At 36.3% G+C, this 26274-nt stretch overlaps 1 protein-coding gene across 1 annotated transcript; it reads right to left on the bottom strand.

The window, feature by feature from the left end:
- Positions 1-16387: 16387 nt before the first annotated feature.
- Positions 16388-18436, bottom strand: LOC120632865. Its single transcript, XM_039902903.1, has 2 exons — positions 17380-18436; positions 16388-16848 (listed from the first exon to the last, which is right to left on the bottom strand). The coding sequence occupies exons 1-2, from the start codon at positions 18419-18421 to the stop codon at positions 16388-16390; spliced, it is 1503 nt and encodes a 500-aa protein (XP_039758837.1). The 5' UTR covers positions 18422-18436.
- Between the last annotated feature and the right edge of the window lie 7838 nt (positions 18437-26274).

The following is a 26274-nucleotide window of genomic DNA, read 5'->3' as shown; positions in this document are numbered from 1 at the left end:
AAAACGAATAGGTGGGGTACACTATTTAGTACATACATACAAATATCTACATACTAATACATAAACCAGACTAAAATTGCAATAAATATAAAAAATAAATATACTAACACATATTTTAACATACCATAAATACTTAAATATGAGTTTGAGTAGATAAATAAATAATAATAGTCGTCTTTACTGAGCGAGATATGAGCCTTAACAGCATTTTTAAATATGCCCGGTGACTTCGACTGTCTATATTCAATGGGAGTGCATTCCACAATACAGCTATCACCGTGGCTAGCTATGTACAATGTGGTATACTGAGTTAGTAAGTTGCCATTATTTTAGTTGAGATGTATGTATATACATCCATCCATAGATCCAACCTCACAAACTTTCGCATTTATAATATAAGTGGGATGGTACGCATGCATTCGATCATTGTCCCATATGCCTTGGGACTGTTTATTGTGAGTTATGTCCTTTATCTCAGACAATATTTGTCAGATCTTCATTAAAATAAGACAAAACATGCTTGATAGTATACACTTTCAAATAAAAAATAATTCTTAAAATCGGTTCAAATTTAACGGTGTAAAATTTATAAAAAATTTCATCCCGGAGAAAACTTATTGTTTATCGGGATAAAAATTATCCTATATGTTGACCCGGAGTACCAGCTACCACTATACCAAATTTTTTTTAAATCCGCTTAGTAGTTTTCACGTAATGCCCGGACAGATAGACAGAATAAAATTAAATGAATATCTGTTTTTGACTCAGTATAGATTATAAAACATCCCCCGAAATGTACAGAAATCTGCCAGTTACAGTTTTATTATAAGTATAGATTATAAATTAAAATACGCGATCAAATCAGAAATGTGGAGATTCGTAGAAGAACCAGAGTTACCGACATAGCTCAACGAGTCGCGAAGCTGAAGTGGCAATGGGCCGGGCACATAGTTCGGAGAAAGGATGGACGTTGGGGTCCCAAGGTGCTGGAATGGCAGCCCCGAACTGGTAAGCGCAGCGTTGGTCGACCCCCAACGAGGTGGACAGACGACATTAAGCGCGTCGCAGGTAGCCGCTGGATCCAAGCGGCTCAGAACTGTGGAACTTGGAACTCCTTTCAAAAGACCTATGTCCAGCAGTGGACGTCTATCGGTTTATGTGATGATGATGATGATGAAAATTGGCCAAACCTACAAATAATAAATAATTAGGAATCTCCTAAGGTAAGTACCCTCTTGAGCACTTGGTTTTTGAGTTAATGTCGGGATTAAGCGGCGTTAGCCCAGTGGGTAGGAGTTCGACTTTTGGGGAGCCGAGTTCGAATCCCAGCACGCACCTCCAACTTTTCTAAGTTATGTGCGTTTTAAGTAATTAAAATATCACTTGATTCAACGGTGAAGGAAAACTCTTGAGGAAACCGGCATGCCTGAGAGTTTTACATAATGATCTCAAAGGTGTGCGGAGTCCACCAGTCCGTACTGGGCCAGCGTGGTGGACTGCGGCCATAATCCCTTCTCATTGTGGGTGGAGACCCGTGCCCTGTAGTGGGCCGGTAATGGGTTGATATGATGATGAACGATGTCATTCTTGTCTCACATTAAATGAATGGCAACTTAGAATAAGGTGACAATGTAATAATACTACAGAATTCGAGTAAGAGGGGATGGCTACGACTTACCATTAGGTGTGTCATTTGCTTGTTCCGTCAATAATAACTATAAAAATAATCTCTTCGATTGCGACTTAGGAATTACGAGGGACTGTAATGTAGGTATATTGTCCAGCGTGTAAGATTCATTATTTATTTCCTAGGGTCCTAACAAAAAAAAATTCAATAGGATTTGTCTTATTGAAATACAACATTTAAACAGCATTTCATACACAATTTAAGTTAGATTGGACTGGTTAAAATTTTACAGTGAAATAGAAAAACTATAAAAAAAACTTATTCTATTGATAATGACTTCTTTTTGTAGTTTTTTTATTATGAAAATACAAAACAAAACACAAATTACACAAACATGAAAATGTATATCCATCCGATGTTAATTATTACAGTGACGACACATTACAGCCCGAGGGCGATATTAGGTAGGTATACCGAGGGAATTTCATTAGCTGCCCACTGCCAACAGGGCAGGCCTGGATTAGAATTTCGGGGCATTGTGCATTGAGTTATAGCTCTGTGAGGCTATTGAAGTCATACGTGTTGCGGTTGCATTACGAATTCAGGAATTCTTGAAATACTTCCTTGAATACTTCCTCAGTTATACCACTTTCTGCCGAAAACCAGCAATGAAATAAAGGTTGCAATGCTGTTTGACATTTAGAACGCACATAACTTACAAAAGTAAGAAGTGCGTGCTGGGATTCGAACTCGGCCCACCGAAAGTGAAATCGAACAATGCGCCGTCATCGCTTCCATCATGTGCATGTAATAAATAAATTTGTGACATCGCTATAGCTACTTTTTTTTTATTAATAACGCCCAAAATATAATTATATTTATACGTTATTTAATTACGTACGTACGTGTAATTACGTTTGTAATATAATTTCTTATTGATAAGTATTAATAAACATAAACGATTAAAAAAGTTTGAGTATGAATCGCTGTTACTTCATAGCTTAATGTTAATTGACTTTGAGATGGTGAAAACAAAAATAATACCAGGCTAAGTTTGAAATGAGATTTTCTTAGACCCTTAAACTTAACTTAACGCTAGGGCGCGTTTGGAATCCTCGTAGTTTAAGGGTTAAGTTGGTGGAAGTAGTTATCACTATCACCTCACAATTATGTATACATATATTTATGAACGCTATAAAAGTGCCCGTGACAGGCCTACATGAATAAATATTGTTTTAATATGAATTAAATTAGAATTTGATAATTTGTTGGTAATTACAAGAGAATACGTATTTAAATTTAATGACTGTGACATGATGGCCAGCAGAGAGGCAAATTGGCCGCGACAGGTCCTTCTAATTGTTTGAAATATCGACCAGTTGCAGGAAATAATTCAATATTATTATTAATAGTGCGATCTTTAGGAAACGTTGATAGCCTTTTGGTTAGCCTGATTAGTAGAACTCAATTGACATATATTAAGATTTAAAGATTTTAAAATAATGACAGTGTATAGTCAGTGCATATTTGAAAATTTAATGTACGTTCATAAAAACATTTCTAAATTTAAGAAAAAATGTGACTGCAATAATTTAAACATTAGAAGTAAGAATAAACTTACAGTGCAATATACTAGGTTACATTAAATTCATAATTCGTTTAAAGGAAATTGCATACAATTCTACAATAAACTACCAATTGACATCTTGGAGATGTCTCTTAAAAAGTTCAAAGTTGGTATTAAACGTAAGCTTATAGAAAAGTCCTATTATTGTATAAAGGACTACGTAAACGATAAAAAAGCTTGGGTGCAAATTATTGCTCTAACCAGGTTGCTCTTCTAATAATTTAAAATGACATTGTGAGATGGTGATAACAAAAAAAAAAACACCCGGCTAAGTTTGTTGTGGGCTTCTTCTTAGACCAGGACGCGTTTGGAACCCTCGTAGCTTTAGTTTTAAGTTTACGAATGTGGTTATCGCCATCATCTCACTACCGTGTAATTCTTATGTACGCATCAAAAGTGCCACCTAAGGCCCTACTTGAATAAAGATATTTTTGACTTTGACTTTGACTTTGAATTCAACTGCATTTTTAGAGATATATATATGTAGGCAATTATAACTGACACCTCTGAAAAACATCGCTGAATGCAATTGAATAGAAGAGAGAGATTTCTTTATAATTTTATTTACTCTGGTGGTCGACTCTTGCACGATATAGTTTTTCTTTTAATGTGTAGTGTAGGTCGAGTGTTCAAATTACGAAATGTAACACTTCGGCTTCGCTTTTAGGGGCATGGAGTTCGATTCCCGGCACACATCTCGACCTCGTCGGCCAACTTTTCGGAGTTAAAGGGCACGCATGTTACAAAGTAGCGAAGTAGCCCTGAGTACCAACATCAATTTGAAACGTAGCCTCGTGTCCCTATGCAACCACGCTGCAATCACATCCTTCAGACCGGAATACAAGCAACTACTTGGCGGCAAAAATAAGTATGGCTGTAGCAGTTCCCCAGATAAACTGTTAAATTCCTGTGTCACACGCTCTGTTAAATGCTCTCCTACTATTAGGAACATTCCCGGTCACTCCAAACAAACAAATCTTAAGGGATCACGCTAAGATAATTGTGCCAATACTGAAGGAGGAATCTCGAAGCTAAACTATAGTAATATTCATAAAAAATCTTTATTAAACAAAAGGTCAATGAACCATTTGCAAACACCTTAAAAATAGATTACAGTTACACAGTAATAATATGAAGACAACAGGAGTGTCTGGGCACTCGTACTAGGGAGGCCTGTATCGTAAAACTAAATTGCCATGCCTAAAAAACGTGCTATTCTTTCTCAAAAAGAATGTAAGAAATTACATACATATTTGACTCTATATGATTCGACCATAGTCGATATAAACTTAAAAATAAAAAATGGTTTTACAATTAAATCATGAATTTGTTTAAGGGAAATTGTAAACAATTTTAAAAAATATTGACATTTTTGCTCTTAAAAAGTTTAAAGTTAGTATTTGGAACCCTCGCTGCTTTATTTTTAAGTTTACAAACATGGTTATCGCCATCATCACACTATCGTGTACCTACACATTTTTCATGAATGTACGCATCATAAGTGCCAAATATGGGCCTACTTGAATAAATATATTTTTGACATTGATTTTGGCACTAGGAGAGAAGAACGTAATCTTTGTGTTTAAAGACCTATTTTCCATACCTACTAATGATATTTTAATCGATTATATACTAACTTAGAAGAAAATCAATAATACAAGAGCTAACAAAAATAAGATATCATAAAGAGAGAGCTCGTGTTATTTTTGTACTAAAAGCAATCTTAAAATCTTTATCTCGACTCATAAATATCCGTGAAATCTTTTAAGTATTACGGACGAATTAGTGAACACCGTTACATATTTCATTTAAGATAAAAAAGTTCTTTGATGTACGTAAGTAATTTTATGCTGTAATAAAATGAAATTTATCCCGAAACGGGAGTGGGATTCGGACAGCAATTTTGATCGATAAGTCCAACTTCCGGGGAATAATAATGATAATAAAACTCTTCATTACACCAAATAAAAATAAAAAACAATATAGGAAACAAAAACTTATGAATTAGTATAGGAAGTAAGGGCGTAAGGGACGTACTATCGCCATGCCGATTGGCGCAGTGGGCAGCGACCCTGCTCTCTGAGTCCTAGGCCGTGGGTTCGTTTCCCACAACTGGAAAATGTTTGTGTGATGAACATGATATTTTTTCAGTGTCTGGTTGTTTATCTGTATATTATAAGTATTTATGTGCATTATATTCATAAAATTATTGAACAGCTACCTCAGTACCCATTACACAAGCTACGCTTACTTTGGGGCTAGATGGCGATGTGTGTTTTGTCGTAGTATATTATTATTTATTTATCTTATAATATGACTTTTAGGACTTTATAATATTTAAAAAAAAAAAGTGCTTATTACTGCCGCTAATCAGCATTGTTGCAATGCTGTGTTCCGGTCTGAACGGCGTTGTTGTCCTACGCCTCAAATTGATCATCTGAGGTGTTCATGTGCCTCTAATTACACCGGCAACTCTTCAGACCGAAACACAGCATTGCATCATTGCTGTTGCTGTAGCAGCAGAAATAAACATGGCGAAAGTACTACCCCGGACAAGCTGTCACAAAAAGCTCTACTATGTTATATCTTATTTATATATATATATATAATTGGAATCCCGGAATCGGCTCCAACGATTTTCATGAAATTGAGTATACAGGGGGTTTCAATAGGAGGCGATAAATCGATCTAGCTAGGATTCATTTATATTGGACATGCGACTATTTTTTTGAGTCGACTCATTCGCGGACGAAGTCACGCGGGTCCGCTAGTACTACTTAAATCAGAACAACCACACAACAGGCCCGGGTTCTGTAATGGGCCAGTAATGGGGTTTGGTAGACGGGTCTCTTCTCAGAATGATAATGGTTTAAGGCCGTAGTCTAAAAAGCTGGAGAAGTGCTGATTAGTAGACTTCACACGCTTGAGAACATTATGGACAGTGGCGTGCATTGAAGGCAGTGGCGTGCACTCCACACATGCACAAAAGCACTGCATACCCTCAAGTTAATATATAACTCGAATAGGAGGATAATTTGTGCCGTTTTATGCAATTTTCCTGGTGTATGCATACTCTGGTAAGAAACCCAATGCTCGCCACTGAATTTGAGGGTATGCACAGGGTATTTAAGCGAGCAGACGATATAAAATAAAAAAAAAATCTCCAGTACGTGTTATAAAAGCTTAAAGATCGGCATTGAAAAAATTTTTAAACGCCTACCCTTCAGTTTTTATAACTTGTATTAAAGATTTCCTTGATTTTATCTTGTCTGCATACCCTCTGATTACGGAGAACCCTCAGGTATGCAGGTTTCCACGATGTTTTGCTTCACCGTTAAACCAAGTGATATTTACGCAAATTACCTACTTACTCCGAAAAGTTAAGAGGTGCGAGCCAATGATCGCTAAGCTATAGCTAAGTAGATCATCCTACTACCAGTTAGACTTAAATGCTATTTTATCGTTGAGTCATTGTCAATATACCACAGATTGTCACCTGGCGGAACTGACCTAAAACTCCCAAACCAGTGCACAAATTAAAAGAACAATACAACCGGAAGTAGTCACCGTTCCCTCACGTCCGGTTGCCGATTGGTTGAACCTTTGACCCCACCCCACCTGTGTACATACCATATGTATTACTACCCTTATGTATTGAATGATATATTTTTTACCCTTCGCGGGAGTTATTAAGGCAGTATCGATTGACTGTCGTAGGGTAAAAAGAGTTGGGAAAGAGGAAAAAGTTCGTTTACCATTCTAGGAAACGCTTTTATCGACTTATTTCTCACTCATTTTTCGCCCTTGTGAATTGTGATAAATATTAAATTATTAATTTATTAATTTTAACTACATTGCTTGTATATTGGTCAGCAAGTTTTAACACGGATCACTTTAATGCATCTTGCCTCATATCACTTGTATATATTTCTCTCCTTGTGCCAAAATCAATATCAAAAATATCATGTGTATCTGAGGGACAAATTTGTTTCAGAGACAAATGTTGCCCATATCGCATACTAGGCTACGTAAGATCTTTTTAAAGCCTATGATTCCATCGCAAGTAAACAAATTAGTTAAGATCTAGAAGTAAATGAGTTTAATGCATGCTACAATAAAGCTAATACACGAAAGGAAATACGAATTAAAGTTCAAGAGCATTAATAGCGTTGCGTGGAACATCTTGCCGGATGTGACTTGTTGCGTTTCTTTGTTCTGTAAACTTTTGTTGACGTGCTCTTATATTAGCTATGATTCTTTAACTGACATCTAGTATTGCCTCGTTAGTCTAGTGGTTAGCGTGCTTGATTGCGGACAATGGGTCCTGGATTAAATTCCAAGGACGGGCGAATTAGGTAAGTATCCTCATCAAATTCATCACTAACCCATTATTGGCACACTCTAGAGCATGGGTTTATTTCTCAGAACGAGAAGGATTTAGGCCGTAGTCCACCACGACCTCGAGAACATTATGGAGAACTATAAGGCGTGCAGGTTTCTTTTTTCGTTCATCGTTAAAGTATGTGATATTTAATTGCTTCAATTGTTAGTTAAAAAATGTCATTTGTAGTATTATGTACGCGTGACAATGCCGAAAGATAATACACGAGGCAGGGTTCCGTGCCTACAAATAAAATTAAAAACACACATAACTCCGAAAAGTTAGACAGCCCGAGTTCGAACTCGGTCCTCCCGAAAGGGTAGCCGAAGCCTAACCCACTTGGCTATCATCGCTTTTTAGGTAAGTGTACTGAACTCCTTTTGTGTTACGAAGTCCTCATCACTAGCCCAGAGTTAACAAAAATAGTCTAGATCGGTAAGTGAGTTTGATTGTCCTTTCTTCACACCTTAACTAAGCTACAAATCAACTTGACTTTTAGCTTAGAGTTAGTTGGAAGGACGGATATTAACATATCGCTAATATAATATTTATCCTAGGAAAACAAACGGTCCTATTAGATTTATAAACCACCGTGATAAAAGTGGACAAAAGCTAGTAACTAAATGCAGAAACAAACAAACTAATACATTTTCGCATTTATAATAGGTAGAAGATGCTAAAGTTATTCTCGGACTAATATTTGAAAAAAATTGACAAAAAAGAACCGACTTTAAGTACAACTAAAGAACAAAAATTAAATATTTTCTACAACATTTTCAAGTCGGTGCCAAGTAAAATGTAGAAAGTTACTATGTTTAGTTCATATACTTTGTATTCCTTTTTATAAAGAAGCAAGGAATCAGTGATTTTCTACATTATACATGGCACCGACTGAAACAAAAAAAATCCTGTGCAATTTATTCACACACGGCAGAAGTTACACTTCTGACAAGTAGCATACGAGAAATTGAGGTGGATGTAGAGTATCAGAACTATTAGGATAAATGTCAGGTTTATTATTAAGTTTCTATGGTAACTAGACCAAACTAAATTAAACGAAACTACATTTATGCGTTTGTTTATTTATCTAGATATTATTCGGTTTCCCTGGTAACTTAAATAGGAAACAAAATGCGTAATGTATTCCCTCATTCCCTCGCCGGCTGAATCCTATACATTTATGTGTTTTTGTCTCTGTGGACTTATTTTTTCGTTTATTCGAGTTTGTAATCGCAACGATTCTAAAGAACTTTCACTTCAAAAACTATTTTTTTTAAATCGGCTTATCAATGTCAGTAAAAAAATAGAACCGAATTGAGAACCTCCTGCTTTTTTTAAGTAAGTTTAATATTACGATCTCTCGCTCTGCTATGTGAATACCAAAAAATAGATCCCACGGGAAACGTAAAATTTTTCAGGGATAAAAAATAGCCTACGTGCTATTCCAGACAATAATCTATCTCACTGCTAACTTATTAAGCTTATTTGGCGGGATTATAGACAAAGCAATCATCAGTTTGGTATTTATAATATTCGTACAGATTAGTTTGATTATAATAATTAATTACTGTAGTTAAATATGTTACTTTCGTCTTAATTGTTTCAAGAACACAAACATATTATCAAATACTTAATCCTTTACAAACATCTTCGCACTATTTACTGAACCGATGTCAACTAACCAAATAATCATGAAGCCCAACCAAAATTTAAACATCCATTTTAAACAGAGCCGTCCGATTTTAAATTCCCGAAGTTTACATTCGAAATCGGGTGAGATAAGGGGCTCCAGTAATTTGGTGGTAATGAATAGGGGAAGTAAAACAAATTAATCAGAGGTCCAATTTCGTGGAACAATGAAGGGATGGGAGGGTAGAACTGGCAGGAATGACTGGATTTTGTTATTGCACTGAGGTCGGGACAAATAGTTAATGATTTGTTACTGTGATGTAAGTATCCGTGTATTTTTCTTATTTTAATTCTACCAGCCCTTTTCTTCAATATTGCCTGTGAAAAGAGATTATGCAGTTTTTAATGATGGTGTGTTTTTAGGGCAGGGCGACATCGTACCGGAATGCTAAATCGCTTGGACCGCCAAGCCAGGCAGTTGGAATAATAGGCACAGAGTTGCTGTTATAGACAATGGTTATCCACTTACTATCAGGTCGGCCGTCTGCTTGGTCCGTCAATTATTGCTAAACAAAAAGCCTCTTACCCCTAGGAGAAGCGAGGAGGGTCCTCGCTGCTCTATCAGACTGAAGATGATGACGATGAATATGATGAGGTAATTAGTATATGCGTCGATACCCCAGTGGGTAGGACTTCGACTTCACTTTCGAAGGGCCGAGTTCACGAGTGGCACCTCAACTGTACAAAGTGCTTCGACGGTATATTTATTTATTTGGTATCTATGACCCATCACTACGCACTACACTATAAAATAAATAGAATAATTAAAAACTAAACTAAATCAAAAAAAACTTACATTAAATATTAATATGCAATATAAAAACTCCCTACGTGGAGTTTAATATACAACTTGTAAATTGGAGAGTCGTATCGATTTATTAGTGCTTTCAGAATGCCGTTACTGCTTACCCACGTTCTTTTCATCAAGGATGCTATTCGTTTTCTTCTGATGGAAAAAAAACAAAGGAAAACATAATGAGGAAACCTGCATGTCTGGCAGTACTTTATCATTTATTCAAATGGGGTAGGGAGTTGACCAATCCAAACTGAGCCAGGTGGACTGCCTTTCAGGCGTTGTCATTCAGAAAGGAGACCCGTGCCTTGTCCACTACAAGGCACGGGTCTCCGGTAATAAGATGATAGCGATGGTGAATATTGCCCATCTGCCCAGCTTGGTGATTATGGGACAACAATAACGTCGGGCGAGGCTTTAAGTCCAGAAGTCGGAATGTTTTAGTATATTGATGAATTTGTAGATCCCGCAATCCCTCAACGATGTACCCAAATTTTAATGCATGCCATTCTTGGCACATTGCCAATGGCGTGTCAACCCTGGTCTAAAATACTAAGACAGCGTCTCCTGGGGTCTTGTTAGCCATCCTTTAATTACAAGTAGGTACTACCTACTAGGTGTGCGCTTAGGGGACGGGAGTTATTTGCTCGCGCGTACAACCTTGTCGCATTAAGCTAAATCATTCTCGTCCTTAGTTCTTGCCATTTCCACCTCCAACGGTGTAAAGAGCCAAAGATACACAGTTCTTTACCAACTCGCATGGAGACAAGAAATATCAGACATGGGGATGGGTACTAAGTCAACGGATTATGAGATGACGGCTGATAGAAGTGAACGGAAGAAAAAGACATGTGCCAACCCACCTTAGCGTGGGATAAGCACGAGCCGAAGGTGAGGTACAATTTCAACGATGGTGAATCTCATTTAAGCACGCTTTGTGTAATACTTGCTTATTTTTTTTTAACCACCAAGCTAACGAATTGGGTCTAATACAACCTACCAAATAAGAAAAAATAAATGAATTTATAAAAACATTAAAAATTTAAATCTACTTGGTTACTTATTTTTGAAGCCCAGCCCAGCCCGCGTATTTTTGGCGCAGTGTGCAGCCACCGTGCTTTCTGAGTCCGAGGCTGTGGGTTCGATTACTACAACTGTAAAAACGTTTATACGTGAATGAATGTTTTTAAGTGTCTGGTAGTTTGTCAGTATTTTATAAGTATTAACGTATTTTATTTTAAAAAAATATTTATCGGTCATCTTAGTTAATTAACACAAGCTACGCTTACTTTGGGGTAAGATATTGTCGTACTACATTTATTATTTATTTATTTTGACCGAGTAACTTTTGACCAGAATTTTAGAAATAAATTGGCGATGTAGTATATTTATTTCGACAGAGTAACTTTCGACCATAATTTTAGAAATAAATTCATTCCTGCAAAGTATCATTAGGCATTTAGGTCATCACAGGGCAAAAAAGGGATAGGGATAGGAAACTTTGTTTTTCGTATGTTCTTTACACGTTAAGTTTGATGTGTATCTCAGATTTTTACGAGTATTATATCTACGTCCTCCCCCATTGGTATGAAGCACTTAGATAAGGTTACAGATGCATATCGGAATCTTGAGTTTCCCAAGATTTTCCGCAAACAAGGGCCGTGTAAATTACTGGCTCGTACAAGTTGGCGACGTTTTTGGGGTTGTTTTTGGCAATTCGCTGTCAACGGGTTAATTTAGTGAGTTCTTTTGACTTGTTCGAATTTATCTTTTTGGCTTTCGAGTTGATTTACAGGGCTACTGGGTAAGATTTTTTTATTAATATTTTTGACGACCTCCCTGGCGCAACGGTGAGCACTGTGTATTTAAGCAGGAGTTCCCAGATTCCCGACAGGGGCAATTTGAGAAGTCATCATTTCTGAATTTTCTCTGGTCTGGTCTGGTGGGAGGATCTGGCTGTGGCTAGTTACCACTAGTTACTCTACCGACAAAGACGTGCCGCTAAGCGATTTAGTGTTCCGTGGCGATGTAGCGTACTAACCGATTATGGTATGACTAACATACTCCCAAACCGGTTAGCCCGCTACCATCTTTGACTGCATCACACCACCAGGTGAGATTGCAGTCAAGGGCTAATGGTCTAGGTGGGAGGCTTCGGGTTCGATCTCCGACAGGGGAATTCAGGAATTAATAATATCTTAAACTCTCTAGTAAGTAGACTTAGGTGTGACTAGCTACCATCCTATCGATAAAGTCGTGACGTCAAGAGATTTATCGTTACGATGCCGCATAGTAACCGTTAAGGGTTATGTTTTTTATATACCTGCCATGCCCTTACGTCCATCGTCATTTACCACCAAGTGACACTGCAGTCAAGGGCTAACTTATAGTGGAATAAAAAAAACCCATAAATAATGACGATACTTTTCTACGGGTATACGTATATATGCACCATCTACCCATTTTCTGTATATGTGTCTTTTGCCATTACTTGCCTGAAAGACGGCGATGAGGGTGCTAAATTGTATACGCTGTTTTGTTATACTTTTCTTTTTTTTGTGGTATGCAATAAAAATATATTCATTCATTCAAGAATGTTACAGTAATTTTATAAAGTGGGTAAATATCCAACCTTTTGATAACATAAATATTAATTAAATTATATACATAAATAAATAAATTGTATACTACGACATCGCCATCTAGCCCCAAAGTAAGCGTAGCTTGTGTTACGGGTACTGAGAGGACTGATGAATATTTTTATGAATAATATACATAAATACTTATAATATATTATATAATACTCAGACACTGAGAAACATTCATGCTCATCACACAAACATTTTCCAGTTGTGGGAATGAAACCCACGGCCTTGGACTCAGAAAGCCGGGTCGCTGCAAACTGCGCCAATCGGCCGTTAGAAATATATAGATTCATATTTGCCAGATATTTTATTAAATTGATTAGGATTTTACAAATACCCTAATAATTATTAATTAATTCATAGATAGTTTTCAAGAAACAGTTAAAATTATATTTGATTAATAACCAATGTTCATGACATTGAGTTGGTGGGTATTTTGATATAAATACGGGTGCATTTTCGATACACTTCAGTCCTACATGGACTCGAACGATACAAAGATACCTCCCGGTGTTTTAGTCGTTTATCAACTATTTTGTGTTCGGAATAGACCAATCGTCATTGGTCTATTCCGAATTACCAATTAATATGTTAATAATCTAAAATAATTTAAAATTCATCTTTATGATGTGGGGATTGATTGTGTCAGCACCTTTTTCAGAGGTAGCCAGGATGTAATTATATAAGAAGTTAAGATAAGAGAAGAAGGATGTTTTGATTTTCGTTTAGGGAACGATATGGGTGACATTCTTATTGTTAGGAAAAGTCCAAAAAATAAAATAAAAAAAAAGATACTATCTATGCTTATACTAAGACTTCATGAATAAAGTGTGTGTCTCAATATCTAAGCCGGTCGTAATCGAGTTAATCCACTCGGAATGAAATAAGCGCCTCGCACAGCTGGGCAGTGTCAGGGTCATTGCTGATTTATTTGGATTACAAAACCCCTGGATTACACAAAATATTATTGTCGTCAAATTAAGTCGTTATGTTTTTTTATGAAAACTTTAGAAGCCTTATCATTTTACGAGTACATAGAGGAAAATACGTCAAAAATTGACAGCTAAATACAAAGACAGATTACTTTTTATAGCATAGGTCGATAACCTTGCTGTTCAGCGCCAGCATTCTGGACACAATTCCACGCGGGCATAATTTTTACAGTAGTTATTAATGATTTGAATTTTGAAGTAAAGTTAAAGTGGATTAACTTTACTTCAAAGTTAGATAAATGGATCAGTTACACTGTATGCATATAAATACTTCGTTTAAGTTTTCAAATCAACACACCTGATATGATTGTCAGTTTAGATTTCAAACCGCCGACTGGCGCAGCGACCCTGTTTTATGAGTCAATGGCCGTGGGTTCGATTCCCACAACTGGAATATGTTTGTGTTATGAACATGAATGTTTTTCAGTGTCTGGGTGTTTATCTCTATATAATAAGTATTCATGTATGTTATTTATAAAAATATTCGTTAGTCATCTTAGTACCCATAGCACAAGCTACGCTTACTTTGTAGCTAGATGACGTTGTGTGTACTGTCGTGGTATATTTATTTATTAGTTTTGGCATTTTCAGAAATAACAGGTTGTAAAGCTTGTTGCACTTTTTTTTTTTTAAATAAATTAAAAACTATGGTAAAAATCACTCGAATAGTTATTTAAGTTGTAACTTCGTTACACGATTTGAGCAATTTATGAGTGAGCGAAAATCATGGAATTCGCGTCATCGACACCGAAAGCTTTCCCTGAGCCATATGTATCCTGTATACTTTACATATATTTAGTTTATCGAAAGTCCCCAAAGACTGCCCAGGATGTTTTTTTGTCTTAATTTTTTTCATATTATTGACGCATTAGGTACGTGACGCGTAAGACAGTACTTCGGAATGACCATAAAGAGGTTGCTTAGGTCATTTTCCTGCACCCCCACTTAACATCACCAGATGTCCATAATTACTTCAACAAAGCGGGTTCGGTGGTCATAAATTAGCCAACATTGCGGACGATTTGTACAAATCCCGTGTCAATCGGGGATTATCCCGGACAATTGCTCGTAAGCCCGCGGCCCGGTATTTATAGCGGCCTGGCCATCCCGGCCCATAAGTCAGCTGTGATTAAATTGTTTGCAATAATTAAATCAGTGTATTTATTATCTGTACCCATTTCTGGTTATTTATTTATTACTCTAGGTACCTACTACTTTTTTATTTCCATAGTGTAAATTTCTTAAATCGTTTGCGACATTGTTATGGGGCAGAGCTGCTGATATAGAAAAATAATATTATTGTATAGGTTCACAATATATTTACATCTAATAATATAATCTTTATAAAACAAAACATTGGTAATTATAAACAAAAAGTCGATATGAACAATCGACTTACTAGTGTTCCGGTGCGATGTCGCGTAGGAACATATTAGGGGTATGACTACCATATTCCAGGTTCAACAACTTGAGACGTAGGTGATGGTTCATGGATACAAAGCGGCACTTTGCATGACATGTTATTTGCAAGCCCTGCGAAATGTTGATCTGTTTATAGGCTATAGCGTTCTATTTTACATCCATCTGTCTAGGTGTTTGGTCAGTCATTAGGTACAGTAAAAAAATGAATGAAGGAAACAAAGAACAGAAATCCCTTCGTACTACATACAAGTGGACAGTCCCAGCGGACTATAAGATTGGCGACCATATTTTTTTAGAAATTTTAGATTCCTTAATCCAGCAGAGCTATTCCTTATCTCAGTTGACACCAAATTTAGCTAGCCACTGAAGAAAATTGCTATCTAATAACGCCTAAACATTATTTATTATACAGATTCGCCAACCATTTAAAATGAACTGAGCTGTAAAATTATGTTTAATAATGCTAAATATGGTTTTAACAGGTTATTTGCACCAGGCAACTTTCCACTAGCTAACTTTGTTGTTAACTGAGGCCTGCCTGTAGGGGTCCTCAAATCCGAACGATCGAATTTCCCTTATTAAGGTCAGAGCGCACGGCTCTGCGCACGAACGGTCGTAAAAGTCCGACATCAACAAAGTCCGAGATCACAATTAGCTAAGTGAACTCTAATGATAGATTAGTGTTGCCAAAAGCCACCTGAGCGGACGCGCAAAATATGCAATAACTCACAAGGCTGCTACACAATTCACCCAGCGCAGATCGCGCACAATAAATTCGTCACGGTGATTAGCAAGCTATGGTAAGACAACTGTGGAGTGAACTCGACTATATTTACCATTAATATTGAATGGAATTTACCATTAATTTATGATTCTCTTTAATGATAAGACTAGCTTTTACCTATGGCGTCGGTCGCGTGGTTATTATGCTTACAAAAATTTGTCGTTCGTTCGTAAAGTTTTGAATCCGTATCTCATCGGAGCTAGGCTCGATCTCGTGACTCTAGCATAAATCTTCCTTAAATCGTCCTAATATTTTAAAATAATACTGCTTACGACCTTGGAGGCATCATCGCGTAAAGTATTATTACTTTAATGTAGTTTAAGAAAAATCTCTTTCTAATACCAAATTAATTGTTTTATATAATTATAATATATTTCATATTAAATTACAAAACTACTACAAACTTAATGTATACAAATTAGGAAAGTCAAAAAGTTAAGTTTAATTTCTTATTCTCGATCGAGGAGTGTTTAATAGCACTATCGTCTAATGCCTTTCCTGTTATAACAAGTCCTTTTGTACGTATAATTTCACAATTACATTGTGAATCTACAATGTCTGAATCATTACTTTTACTTACAGTATTTTTAGTTTCTTTGTCTGCTTTTACAGCTCTGGGTATTTTACTAGCTTTCATATTCGCTCCTGATATACCTTCTTTATAGTTAGTAATTCCTAATTTTATTGAAGTTTCTGGTCTTTCTATCAGTATTCTTAACATGGGCTGATCTAAATTTAGTGCAGAATCTTCCTTGCTGTTAACTTGAATTGTATGTGTCTCGTTAGAAGTCCGCATCTGAATTTCAGGTAGCGTTTCAGTTTTAGTGGTTTCACGTTTTGGATTGGACTTATTTTGTATGACTTTACATATTTCAAAATTTTTCTTGCCTTTTAAGCAAGTTAAACAAGTTATCTTTCGATTTCCCTTAATACTACACTTACAGGCCGAGCTATCTATATCTAATAAGTTTATAGTTTCTTGTGAATATTCAATTACATTTTTCATATCTCTATTTTTTGAATGTGTCTCATTATTTAATAACTTTAATTCTTGCATTTTTTGTTTATTTCTTTTTATAGTCGTATCCCTCGATTGTGTGTAATGTTTTGCATTATAATTGTCTATCAAAGTCTGAGTAGTATTAAATTCTGGAAATATTATTCTTGAAGATGCCTTTTCATTCACTGAAGTCATAACATCATAATACGAGAAATCACTTTTAAACATTGTATTGCTTGATGCCATATTCTGGGAGTTACTGAAGGGAAATAGACCCTCACCCTCAGTTGTGGCTTGACAACAATACTTTGGCTTTGGCTTTGATTTCGGTTTTGGTGGTGGTGGTGGCGGTGGACAGCATCGTTTTTCTTTTTTCTTTTTATTTGAGAATGCTTTTTTAATAAAGTTGGGAGTCCCGCCTCTTGGAGATTTGGGTTTCTTTTTTTGTTGTCTTTTCTTCTTTCCTGACCGCACTATGTAGATTATTGTTGGAATACACCAGATAAGCTCTATGATCAATATTAAAGCTATGACAAGAAACTTTTTCGAAGTTACCTTCATTGGGTCTCGCAATAACTCTACATTAGCCTTCAATCGTTCGTCGTAAAATCTTTTTGTCGCATTCATTAAACTAAGAATGCCTTCGAAAGCTGCGTATAACTTATCGTCATTCAAATGTGGAGCAACATCGCTCTTAAGCCAAGTCTGGAATCTATCATTAAAATCATCTGATGCAGGACTTTGATACATTTTCATACAATTATCAGCGACGGAATAATAATTCAGCAATGTTGATGAAGAGTTGGGAGAGGATAGAGGGACAATAGACTGGTTTGCTAGTGGTACAAACATAGTTGGCGGAGATATATTCCAATTTATAAACGGCAGTGGAATTTTCATACCTGAATCAGTTTTTTCATAATACGCTAATTGGTTGCAAGGGTTGGCCATGCTTTTTTTAAATTTGGGTAGTGGAGCTATATTTATTGCAACGGTATTAAGCAAATTTTCATTTGGGCTATGCCATCCACGTCCATCTGTCTTTAAACTTCTCTTAATATCCTCATAGGCCTCGAAGATTTTTAATGAGTTGTCTAAGGACACAGTTCCTCCGTAATAGGCGTATTTAGTAATAGGTAAAACCCACATTTTGAGATAACCGCCTAGAACATCAGATAGAGCGACGTCCATCATGTTACGTAAAGATGGATTTTTGATTTCACGTTTCACTGCCAAATATGAGTTTTCGAAATACGTTAGTAAGTTGATCAAGTAGTCTTCATTTATAGTGCTTATGAATTGCGAAGAAGGCAACACGTTTTGTAAGTACTTGCGAGCTTGCAATAATGCAATATTTGATTTACTCCAGTCTTTCTTTTTCAGATCTGAAGGCGTGAAGAGGACGGTGCCGACGTTAGGCGATTGCGTTTCCGGTAAATGCGCTAGGGTATTACACACCATTATAATGATTAGGAATGCTTTCATTATATCGATTGGTTGTAAATTTAATACAAAATAATTTTTTATAAAACACAACACAACCCACGTTCATAACGAAATATCAAAGTCAAACCTGAGCTTTAGATGGCATATGACGTCAATTCTATAGTAAAAAAGTTTTGGATATGTATATTTCATAGTTTTATAGTGTTGCCTATTTTTTATTGACTGTGGTTTTTTTACTGTCTATTTTTCCTTACTTTGATAATAATACGACCAATATAATTATTATGAAAGTAAGGCAAAATAGAAAATGTATTGTGCTGATTCGGCATGTGGATTTAGCGTACCTAGAAGTAATGATTACTATATTCTTCTCCTTTGGTTTTTCTTGTAAAAACGAGCAACCAACTTAAGAAGATCCTGCGCGCGACCAATAGAAGCGCACGTTCGAGTAAAGCGCCCGAGATTGGTCGTACACAAGACGCAAACGTAAACGCCGCTAGGAACGCAAGTTTCACGCTGAGGTTTGGCGCGGTTTTGTATTTACAACAAAAAAAGCAGCCTTCATCATGGATTTAAAAGTATTAAAATGTTTATTAGTATGTAGGAAATGACGTTGTGGAATTAAAGGCTGTTTTATTTTATTAATATAAAAAAACTAATCGGCACTGGGTCAGCGTGGTGGGCTACGGCCTTTACCCCTTCTTATTGTTTGAGGAGGGGTTTTGTGTGTTTGTTTGACCTGACTTTACGCCCGAACTAAGCAACCAATCCGTTTTTTTGCATAGAATTAGTTAATAGGACGGAGAAAAACATAGGTAATATTTTAACTCAGGAAAACTAACGGTTCCCGCGGGATTTGTTATAAACGCGTTTGAAGAATATTCGATATAAAACAAACATTCAGATTCTTTCTTTTAGGCTAACGAATATTATTAAAGTGTTAATTATTTAAGTGTTTATGATTTTAAGAACAGCTGTTAAAAATAGCATAATTTGTTTTTGAGTTTACTCGTAGTACACAAGCATAGATGAGAAAGGATTCCGCATCCATAGTTCGCCCCCTCAGTTGTCAAACGATAACCATACGTGTCATTTGTTGGCTCGAGCAGGGCTTCAGGTGTGGGCGTAAATCAGAGGAGCCCCGCAAATTGTTTAATTAAACCCGGATCGTTGTACAATTATGATAACATACTTAGAACTGAGCTTTTACATATTACTTATACGACAACATAAATAATATATACTGTAGGTTGACGCGATCAAAGGATCGCTTGGTAAATGCTCATCTATTTGACAGCATCGTGAGTGTTTACTGTCCTGAAGCCAGTAAGGTATCTTTCCTCGCCCTGCACATACAGCACGATTGCTCTAATTAGACAGCTTTGTTGGATATCTGTATGATTATCTAAGCGGTGATAGCTTAGTGGTTAGAGCTTCGAACTCCCTTGTGATGGGACCGAGTTTGATCTTCGGCCCCTTTAACTTTTCGGAGTTATGTGCGTTATAAATTTAAGTAATTCAAATCTTACAGGCTTTCACTATGAATGAAAACATCGTGAGGAAACCTGCACACCTGAGAATTCTCTATTACATTCTCGAAGGAGTGTGAAGTGTACGAATTCGCACTTGACCAGCGTGGTGGATTCCAACCAATTATTATGTAAGGTCAGGACAATTTATATCCCTCTCTTCGAGGTACTTGGGTGTACAACCACAATTTCAAAACTCCTATTCTATATACCTACCAATTCGTTACCCCGACCTGGAGATCGATCTCAGGACCTTATAGTCCTTAGTCAAATATGATAACCAATATACCAAGGCATTTAATTGTACCTTTAGTTAACTCATAAGTACTAGGGCTGCAGAAAAAGAAGAAGTTTAGTGCATACGAAACAAAAATAAATTCACTACATCCTAGAGATAGACAATACGGACCATGAGTTTAAATTAATTAAACGTACAGTTAGTTGCCATAGATGGCGTGACAACGTGGCCATTTGTCACGCTCGCGTGTCTTGTCACATGTTAATTGGAGGTGCTGGTGTTATGATGACAAACGAGCCGGTCAGTGGTCACAAATTAAACGATGACGGAATTTCTAATACTGCGGTGTTGCTAATTAAAATGAGAGAGGTGAATCAATGAATTGTATAGTTTTTGTTTCAATACGCTTAATGATCGATGGTTGTTGAAAGATTAAAATGATTGCGGATGTTTTTCGAGAACATCGTCGATCCTTAAGAGTACGTCTAGGCTCAGTGGTGGAACTTATAAGATATACCTATATATATATAAGAGATTTCCACTTATATATTGACTATCACTATCGCTATCGCTAAAGCTGTCGCTGTCGCAGTCACAGTCACAGTCGCAGTCGCTGTCGCAGTCGCAGTTGCTGTCGCAGTCGCAGTCGCAGTCGCAGTCGCTAATACGCTATCGCTATCACCAGTGGCGTGCAGTGGGTATCTTACCAGGGTATGCATACAGTAGAAAAATTGCATAAAACAGCGAAATCCTGTTCCTGTACGAGCTATATATAAAATTTAGCGTAAGCAGTGCTTTTGCGCATGTATGAAGTGCACGCCACTGGCTATCGCTATCGCTATCACTATCACTATCACTATCATGATAAATAATTAGGCATATAACACAATTTAATATTTCTTTCACTTGGCATGTATTTATGCCACACGAAGTGGGCGGGTAACGGCTAGTACTATTAGAAGTGGACCCCGCTGGGTGATTATATTGCTGTCAAACGACACTATTGCGTACAATAAAAATGCAAAAGTGATGTTTGGCAGCAAAGACTGCAAGATTTACTTGCCGAGTACGGTTGATCCGGTCACAAAATTAAACGATGCTGGAAATCGATCGATCTTACTAATTAAGCTTTCACCAATCTAATTCAAACGAGCTATCTCGTGAAATTAATGAATTAAATCGTTTTTTTGCATTACACATATTTATTCAAACATTCAAATGAAAATATTTTTGGACAATTCAAACAACAAAAGTGTTTTTTTTTAAGTATTTTAACCCAAAGTTCCACAGTATTACCCATATGTATGTAATAAATAAGGTAGCTTAAGTTAAAGGTGACAATTTAACACTTTCGCGAATAAGAAGCATACATATATGTTTGTTAACACATTGTTTTGTTACACCAAAGCCATAGCAATCAAGGCATTATCGCATAATCTGTGATAACCCTTTCATCGGGTATTAATACGGCCCCTAATGACGGAATACAATACTGTTGAGTTAATGGGTTATAGAGTTTACACACACCGCACTACCAATCAGTGTCTCGTATGATTTATATTTATATTTTGACGTCCTTCTTCGCGCAGTGGGGACGGCTGTGGATTTATGAGTGGAGGTTCCAGCTTCGATTCCCGGGAAGTCGTCAAAAAGTTCTTTAAAACACCGAGCTTTTCTACAATGGTAATTTATTTTTATTTTTTAACCGACTTAAAAAGAGGAGGAGATTCGACTGCATGGTTTTTCTTCTATATTTGATACTCCTCGAGAAAAGCAATATCTTGTAAAGGGTTATGAGCAATTGACATTTGGCTTTTAGAACTTAGATGAATGTTAACTAGCCACTAAAAAGCGAGGATTTTTTTTATGATTATAAAAAACCGACTTTGTTAAACCACTAAAAAGCAATAAATAAATGTTTTCTACAACATTTTTAAGTCGTTAATGTGGAAAATTACTAGGTTACTTTAAAAAAGGAAACCTTATACAAAGTATATGACATATCTTTACTTATTAATTTCACATTTTACAACCGACTTAAATGTTGTAGAAAATATTTATTTCTTGCTTTTTAGTGGTTTAACAAAGTCAGTTTTGTTTTGTCAAATTTTTTCTCATACTTGTGTGATGAACATGATTGTTTTTCAGTGTCTGGATGTTTATTTGTATCTTATAAGTATTTATGTTTATTATATTCATAAAAATATTCATCAGCTATCTTAGTACACATAACACAAGCTACGCTTACTTTGGGGCTAGATGGCGTTGTGTGCAGTGGCGTGCATAGAGGGTATGCACAGGGTATGGTTGGGTCTTCATATCTCTTACGATGCCTATCCTTAAGTATTTTATATCTCTTATCGCAGATTTTCTTCATTCTTTATCATCTGCATACCCTGTGCATACCCTCTATACACGCCACTGGTTGTGTGTATTGTCATAGTATATACAGTTACTATAGGTTATATATATAGGTATATATATGTAACCTATAGTAACTGCAGCGCCAGAGGAGCAATCTCATTGCCTGCTTTTGAGGAATTTGTTTATCCGCCCCTTGTATTACTGGAAATATTGATTAAAGTCGTAGAAATACTTAATAATATAGAAGTGAATCTTCAATAGTCCAACCACTCAAACATCACTTCAAGACTAATTTCATGGTATCTAAGTAGTAATTAGTAGTGCGTTGTGATTTATAGGCGATGGGGCAGATTTATTGCCTTTTAGCCAATGCCCTTATGATTAGTGTCGGAGGTAATGGGCATAGAGAACACAACGTTTACTAGATGTGGTTTGTGTTTTTCATCGACTTTGCAATTCTGCTCAGAAGCGTTTCCAAATTCAAAATTCATGTATTTCAAGTAGGCATAATATAAGCATTTTTGAAACGCAAATCTGTCTGTTTGTAGTGTTAACCAGCTTCTCATATGTCGAGTCTGCCTTCCGAATCGGTGGTAGAGACACTACAAACAGACAGACTTGACGTCATCAAAAGTGCTTATAGAGTAAGCCTACTCAAAATAAATATTTTTTTAATTTAACTTTGACTTACGTTCATCGCTTTCTGGGAAGCCGAGTAGTTAGGTATAGGAACAATATTACCGCCAGGCGCGATACCCAGGTACCCGGGTACCCAGTAACAGGTTAGCAAGCTAACATTTCAGAGTGCATAATCACTGACCGCCAGGTGAAATTGCTGTCAATGACTAACTTGCAGTGAAATAAATAACGCGCATGGCTTTAGCTTAGAATTAACTTCAAAAAATTTTTTAGGTATTGTCAAATTTTCTGTATCTTAGGTCAGTAGTAACAAACCGAGGTTGATTCTTATACTACTCACAGCTTATCAACATGTTAGGCACGGGAATTAGCTTAGAAAACTGGGCTCGTAGGTAAAAGCGAAAAATATAATCTTGTCGTTTCCAGTAAAACCGCTTTAGGCCCATGACCTCCTTTTGTCTGTTCGTAGGAGCTCTCCAAGTAATAGGGATGATCATTAATATTTAACGCTGCAGATAGGAATTCATTTATATTTATAATCTCGCCCGGATTCGCCCGTGTTTCGCGTTAGCGATGTCGGATTAGCAAGTTTGCGTACTGGTTATTACGATTCTTAAAGTATCTACCTTCGAATATTTGATCCCGCTAACTTTCGGAAATTAAATCAGTTAGGATTTTAAGCCCAAAAGTAGCAACAGTCAGAGTAAGCAACTGCCTAGCAACTGCTAACGCCCTGGTATAAATAAATCGATTATTTCGTTTCTTAAGCAATAAATTATAGGTAAATTTAGTGGTGCATCAAAAATCAAAAATTCAAAATTCAAAATTTATTTATTTCAAGTAGGTAGGCCTAATATAAGCACTTTTGAAACGTCAAGTCTGTCAGTTTGTAGTGATTCTACCACCGGTTCGGAAGGCAAATTCTACAGAGAAGAAGCCGGCAATAAACTAAGCAGTTGCAATTTTCCATCATCAACAATTTACATTTTACATTTTAAAATTCATTTTTCTATCTTGTGAGTGATGAAAGCGGAGCCGGATGCTTCCAAGCAACCTTATCATTAAGAAATTCATCAATTGTATAATAACCTCGCTGTAATAATGTTTTAAATAGATAAATAGTGTTTTAACACATACAATTTTCATTCTTCACACACACACACATTCTTTAAACTTATACATTTGTAGATCCAAAATTGCCTTAAGCATCATATTATAAAAGCTATACGCTTTTATCAATCCCACAAATGACTTCTGCACCTTTCGCAGACGATATGCAGATGTCACTAATTTATGACCATTTCTTGTAAATCTACTGTTTATATCCACTTTTTGTTTATAGACCAATATGTTGTCTTACAAATACGATATTGTTATAAATAGAAATCAAACTACCTGTACTAGGAGTCCATAGTCTTCCATGATATATAAAGCGGTGATAGTTGTTAGGGCTTCGGCCTCCCTTTCGGAGGGACCAAATTCGATCCATGGCATACACCTCTAACAATTCGATATATGTATATGCATTTTTAATTTATGCATTTATAAAATAAAAACGCACATAACAAGCATATGCGGGTAAAGCGGGTTTGAAGGGTTGTTTTTGATTTGCTACGACCAAAATACGAACCACCTCCGCTGCGTGTAAAGGTTATAAAAAAAAATAGTGATATTGTCTTTAGAAGATTTTTTTTTTGTTCAAATAGAAGATTTTTTTTCGTTTTTTGACGTTTTTTGACTGACACACATTTTTCTTCTGTTTTCGTAAATTTAATATTATATTATAATATGATATAAAGTTATTACAATACTGTTACTTTTTCTTTTTTAAATGTGGAAAAGGGCAAATAAGGATGTAGTGGTGCTTGCGTTTCTTAATGGGAAAGCGTTTATTAGCCTTATTTTATTGTTTTATCGTTTTTTAATTTTTTAATTTCATTTCTATGCATTATGATTATGGGTGATAATATTAAGATTTTTTTCTTTTTACTTTAACGTCTTAATAAAATTGTCTAAAACAAATGTGTGTGTTTTCGTGCGATTGAGTGTGTCTATAGGTTAAATTCTTAATGGAAATCAATTGAAGAAGTGTCTCAGATTATTCATAGGAAGTGTGTTTAGCCAGGATGTCCAAATTATCTTACCTTCAAAATACATTCGATGATTATGGAAATACTTTTAGTCCAGCAGTGGACTGTTACAAGATATTGTAAACTGCCTTGCTTGGAAACTCACCCGATGGTAAGTGATGTTGCAGTCCAGGATGGTAGCTTACCTCTTATGCCAAACCATAGGATAAGCGTAAAATTATTGTACGATTCAAGCACCCAAAAGAAAAGCGGCGTTGATGAAAAAAATCCTCACTCTGCAATTCGTAAAACCACTCTACTATTTTAATCCCATCAGGTCTGGTGTCAATGATGGAGGCTGCGGGGCAGGAGGCGGGAGGCGAGGGGACAAATTGTGCGTGCTCATGGGAAATCTACGGTTATTAGCTGTCAATCATCGCAGATCGGATCGCTCCCCGTGTTACGCCAGCTGCAAACGTCACGATATATCGTAGCGATTTGTCAATCGTATGTACGACGAATCAGGTTTTTATCAATAGCCAAAAAATTCTACTACTGGACCTCTCAACGGGATGGGCTCTGCCTACGGGAGGGTTTGCCCTTAGTCTAATTACCACGCTTGGCAGTCGAGTTGGTTTTATCAATGCAAACGCCGCGCTGATCCAATGTGATATTGGTTTTACGATGAGAAAGTAGTGACCCGACGCGGGAAGCGTACTCGTGACTCGTTTTTGACTTTTAGATCAACGAGGCAGTTAGTTGAACGACACAGGTTCTCAAAAATACGATCCTAAGGATGCAGTGAAACACTCCGATACCGAAGCCAACCTAAGGAGATTTTTGTTTACAAGGAATAATTGCAAAGTGATAAAAAAAATATTAAATGAGTTTGGATTGCTTTGCATTCCTTGGATTATAGCAAATTAAGTACTTTTTGTAGGTACCCACACAAAAAGTCATCTTAAGAATACGCGTCAGTGCGATTATTGTAACATTAATGTAGAAAAAGTGGAAACTGCAATAAATTAA

The sequence above is a fragment of the Pararge aegeria genome, chromosome 20 (genome assembly GCF_905163445.1).
Source record: "Pararge aegeria chromosome 20, ilParAegt1.1, whole genome shotgun sequence".
In the NCBI taxonomy this organism is placed as follows: domain Eukaryota; kingdom Metazoa; phylum Arthropoda; class Insecta; order Lepidoptera; family Nymphalidae; genus Pararge; species Pararge aegeria.
This window is presented reverse-complemented; position numbering and strand designations above follow the sequence as displayed.

What these genes read in the sequence shown, in the direction of transcription:
- LOC120632865 (XM_039902903.1), bottom strand. Translation starts at nt 18,421, where the DNA reads ATGGTGTGTAATACCCTAGCGCATTTACCGGAAACGCAATCGCCTAAC. An exon ending in GAAACCCAAATCTCCAAGAG is followed by an intron (nt 16,849 to 17,379) that starts GCGGGACTCCCA and finishes CTTGCTTAAAAG; the next exon opens with GCAAGAAAAATTTTGAAATA.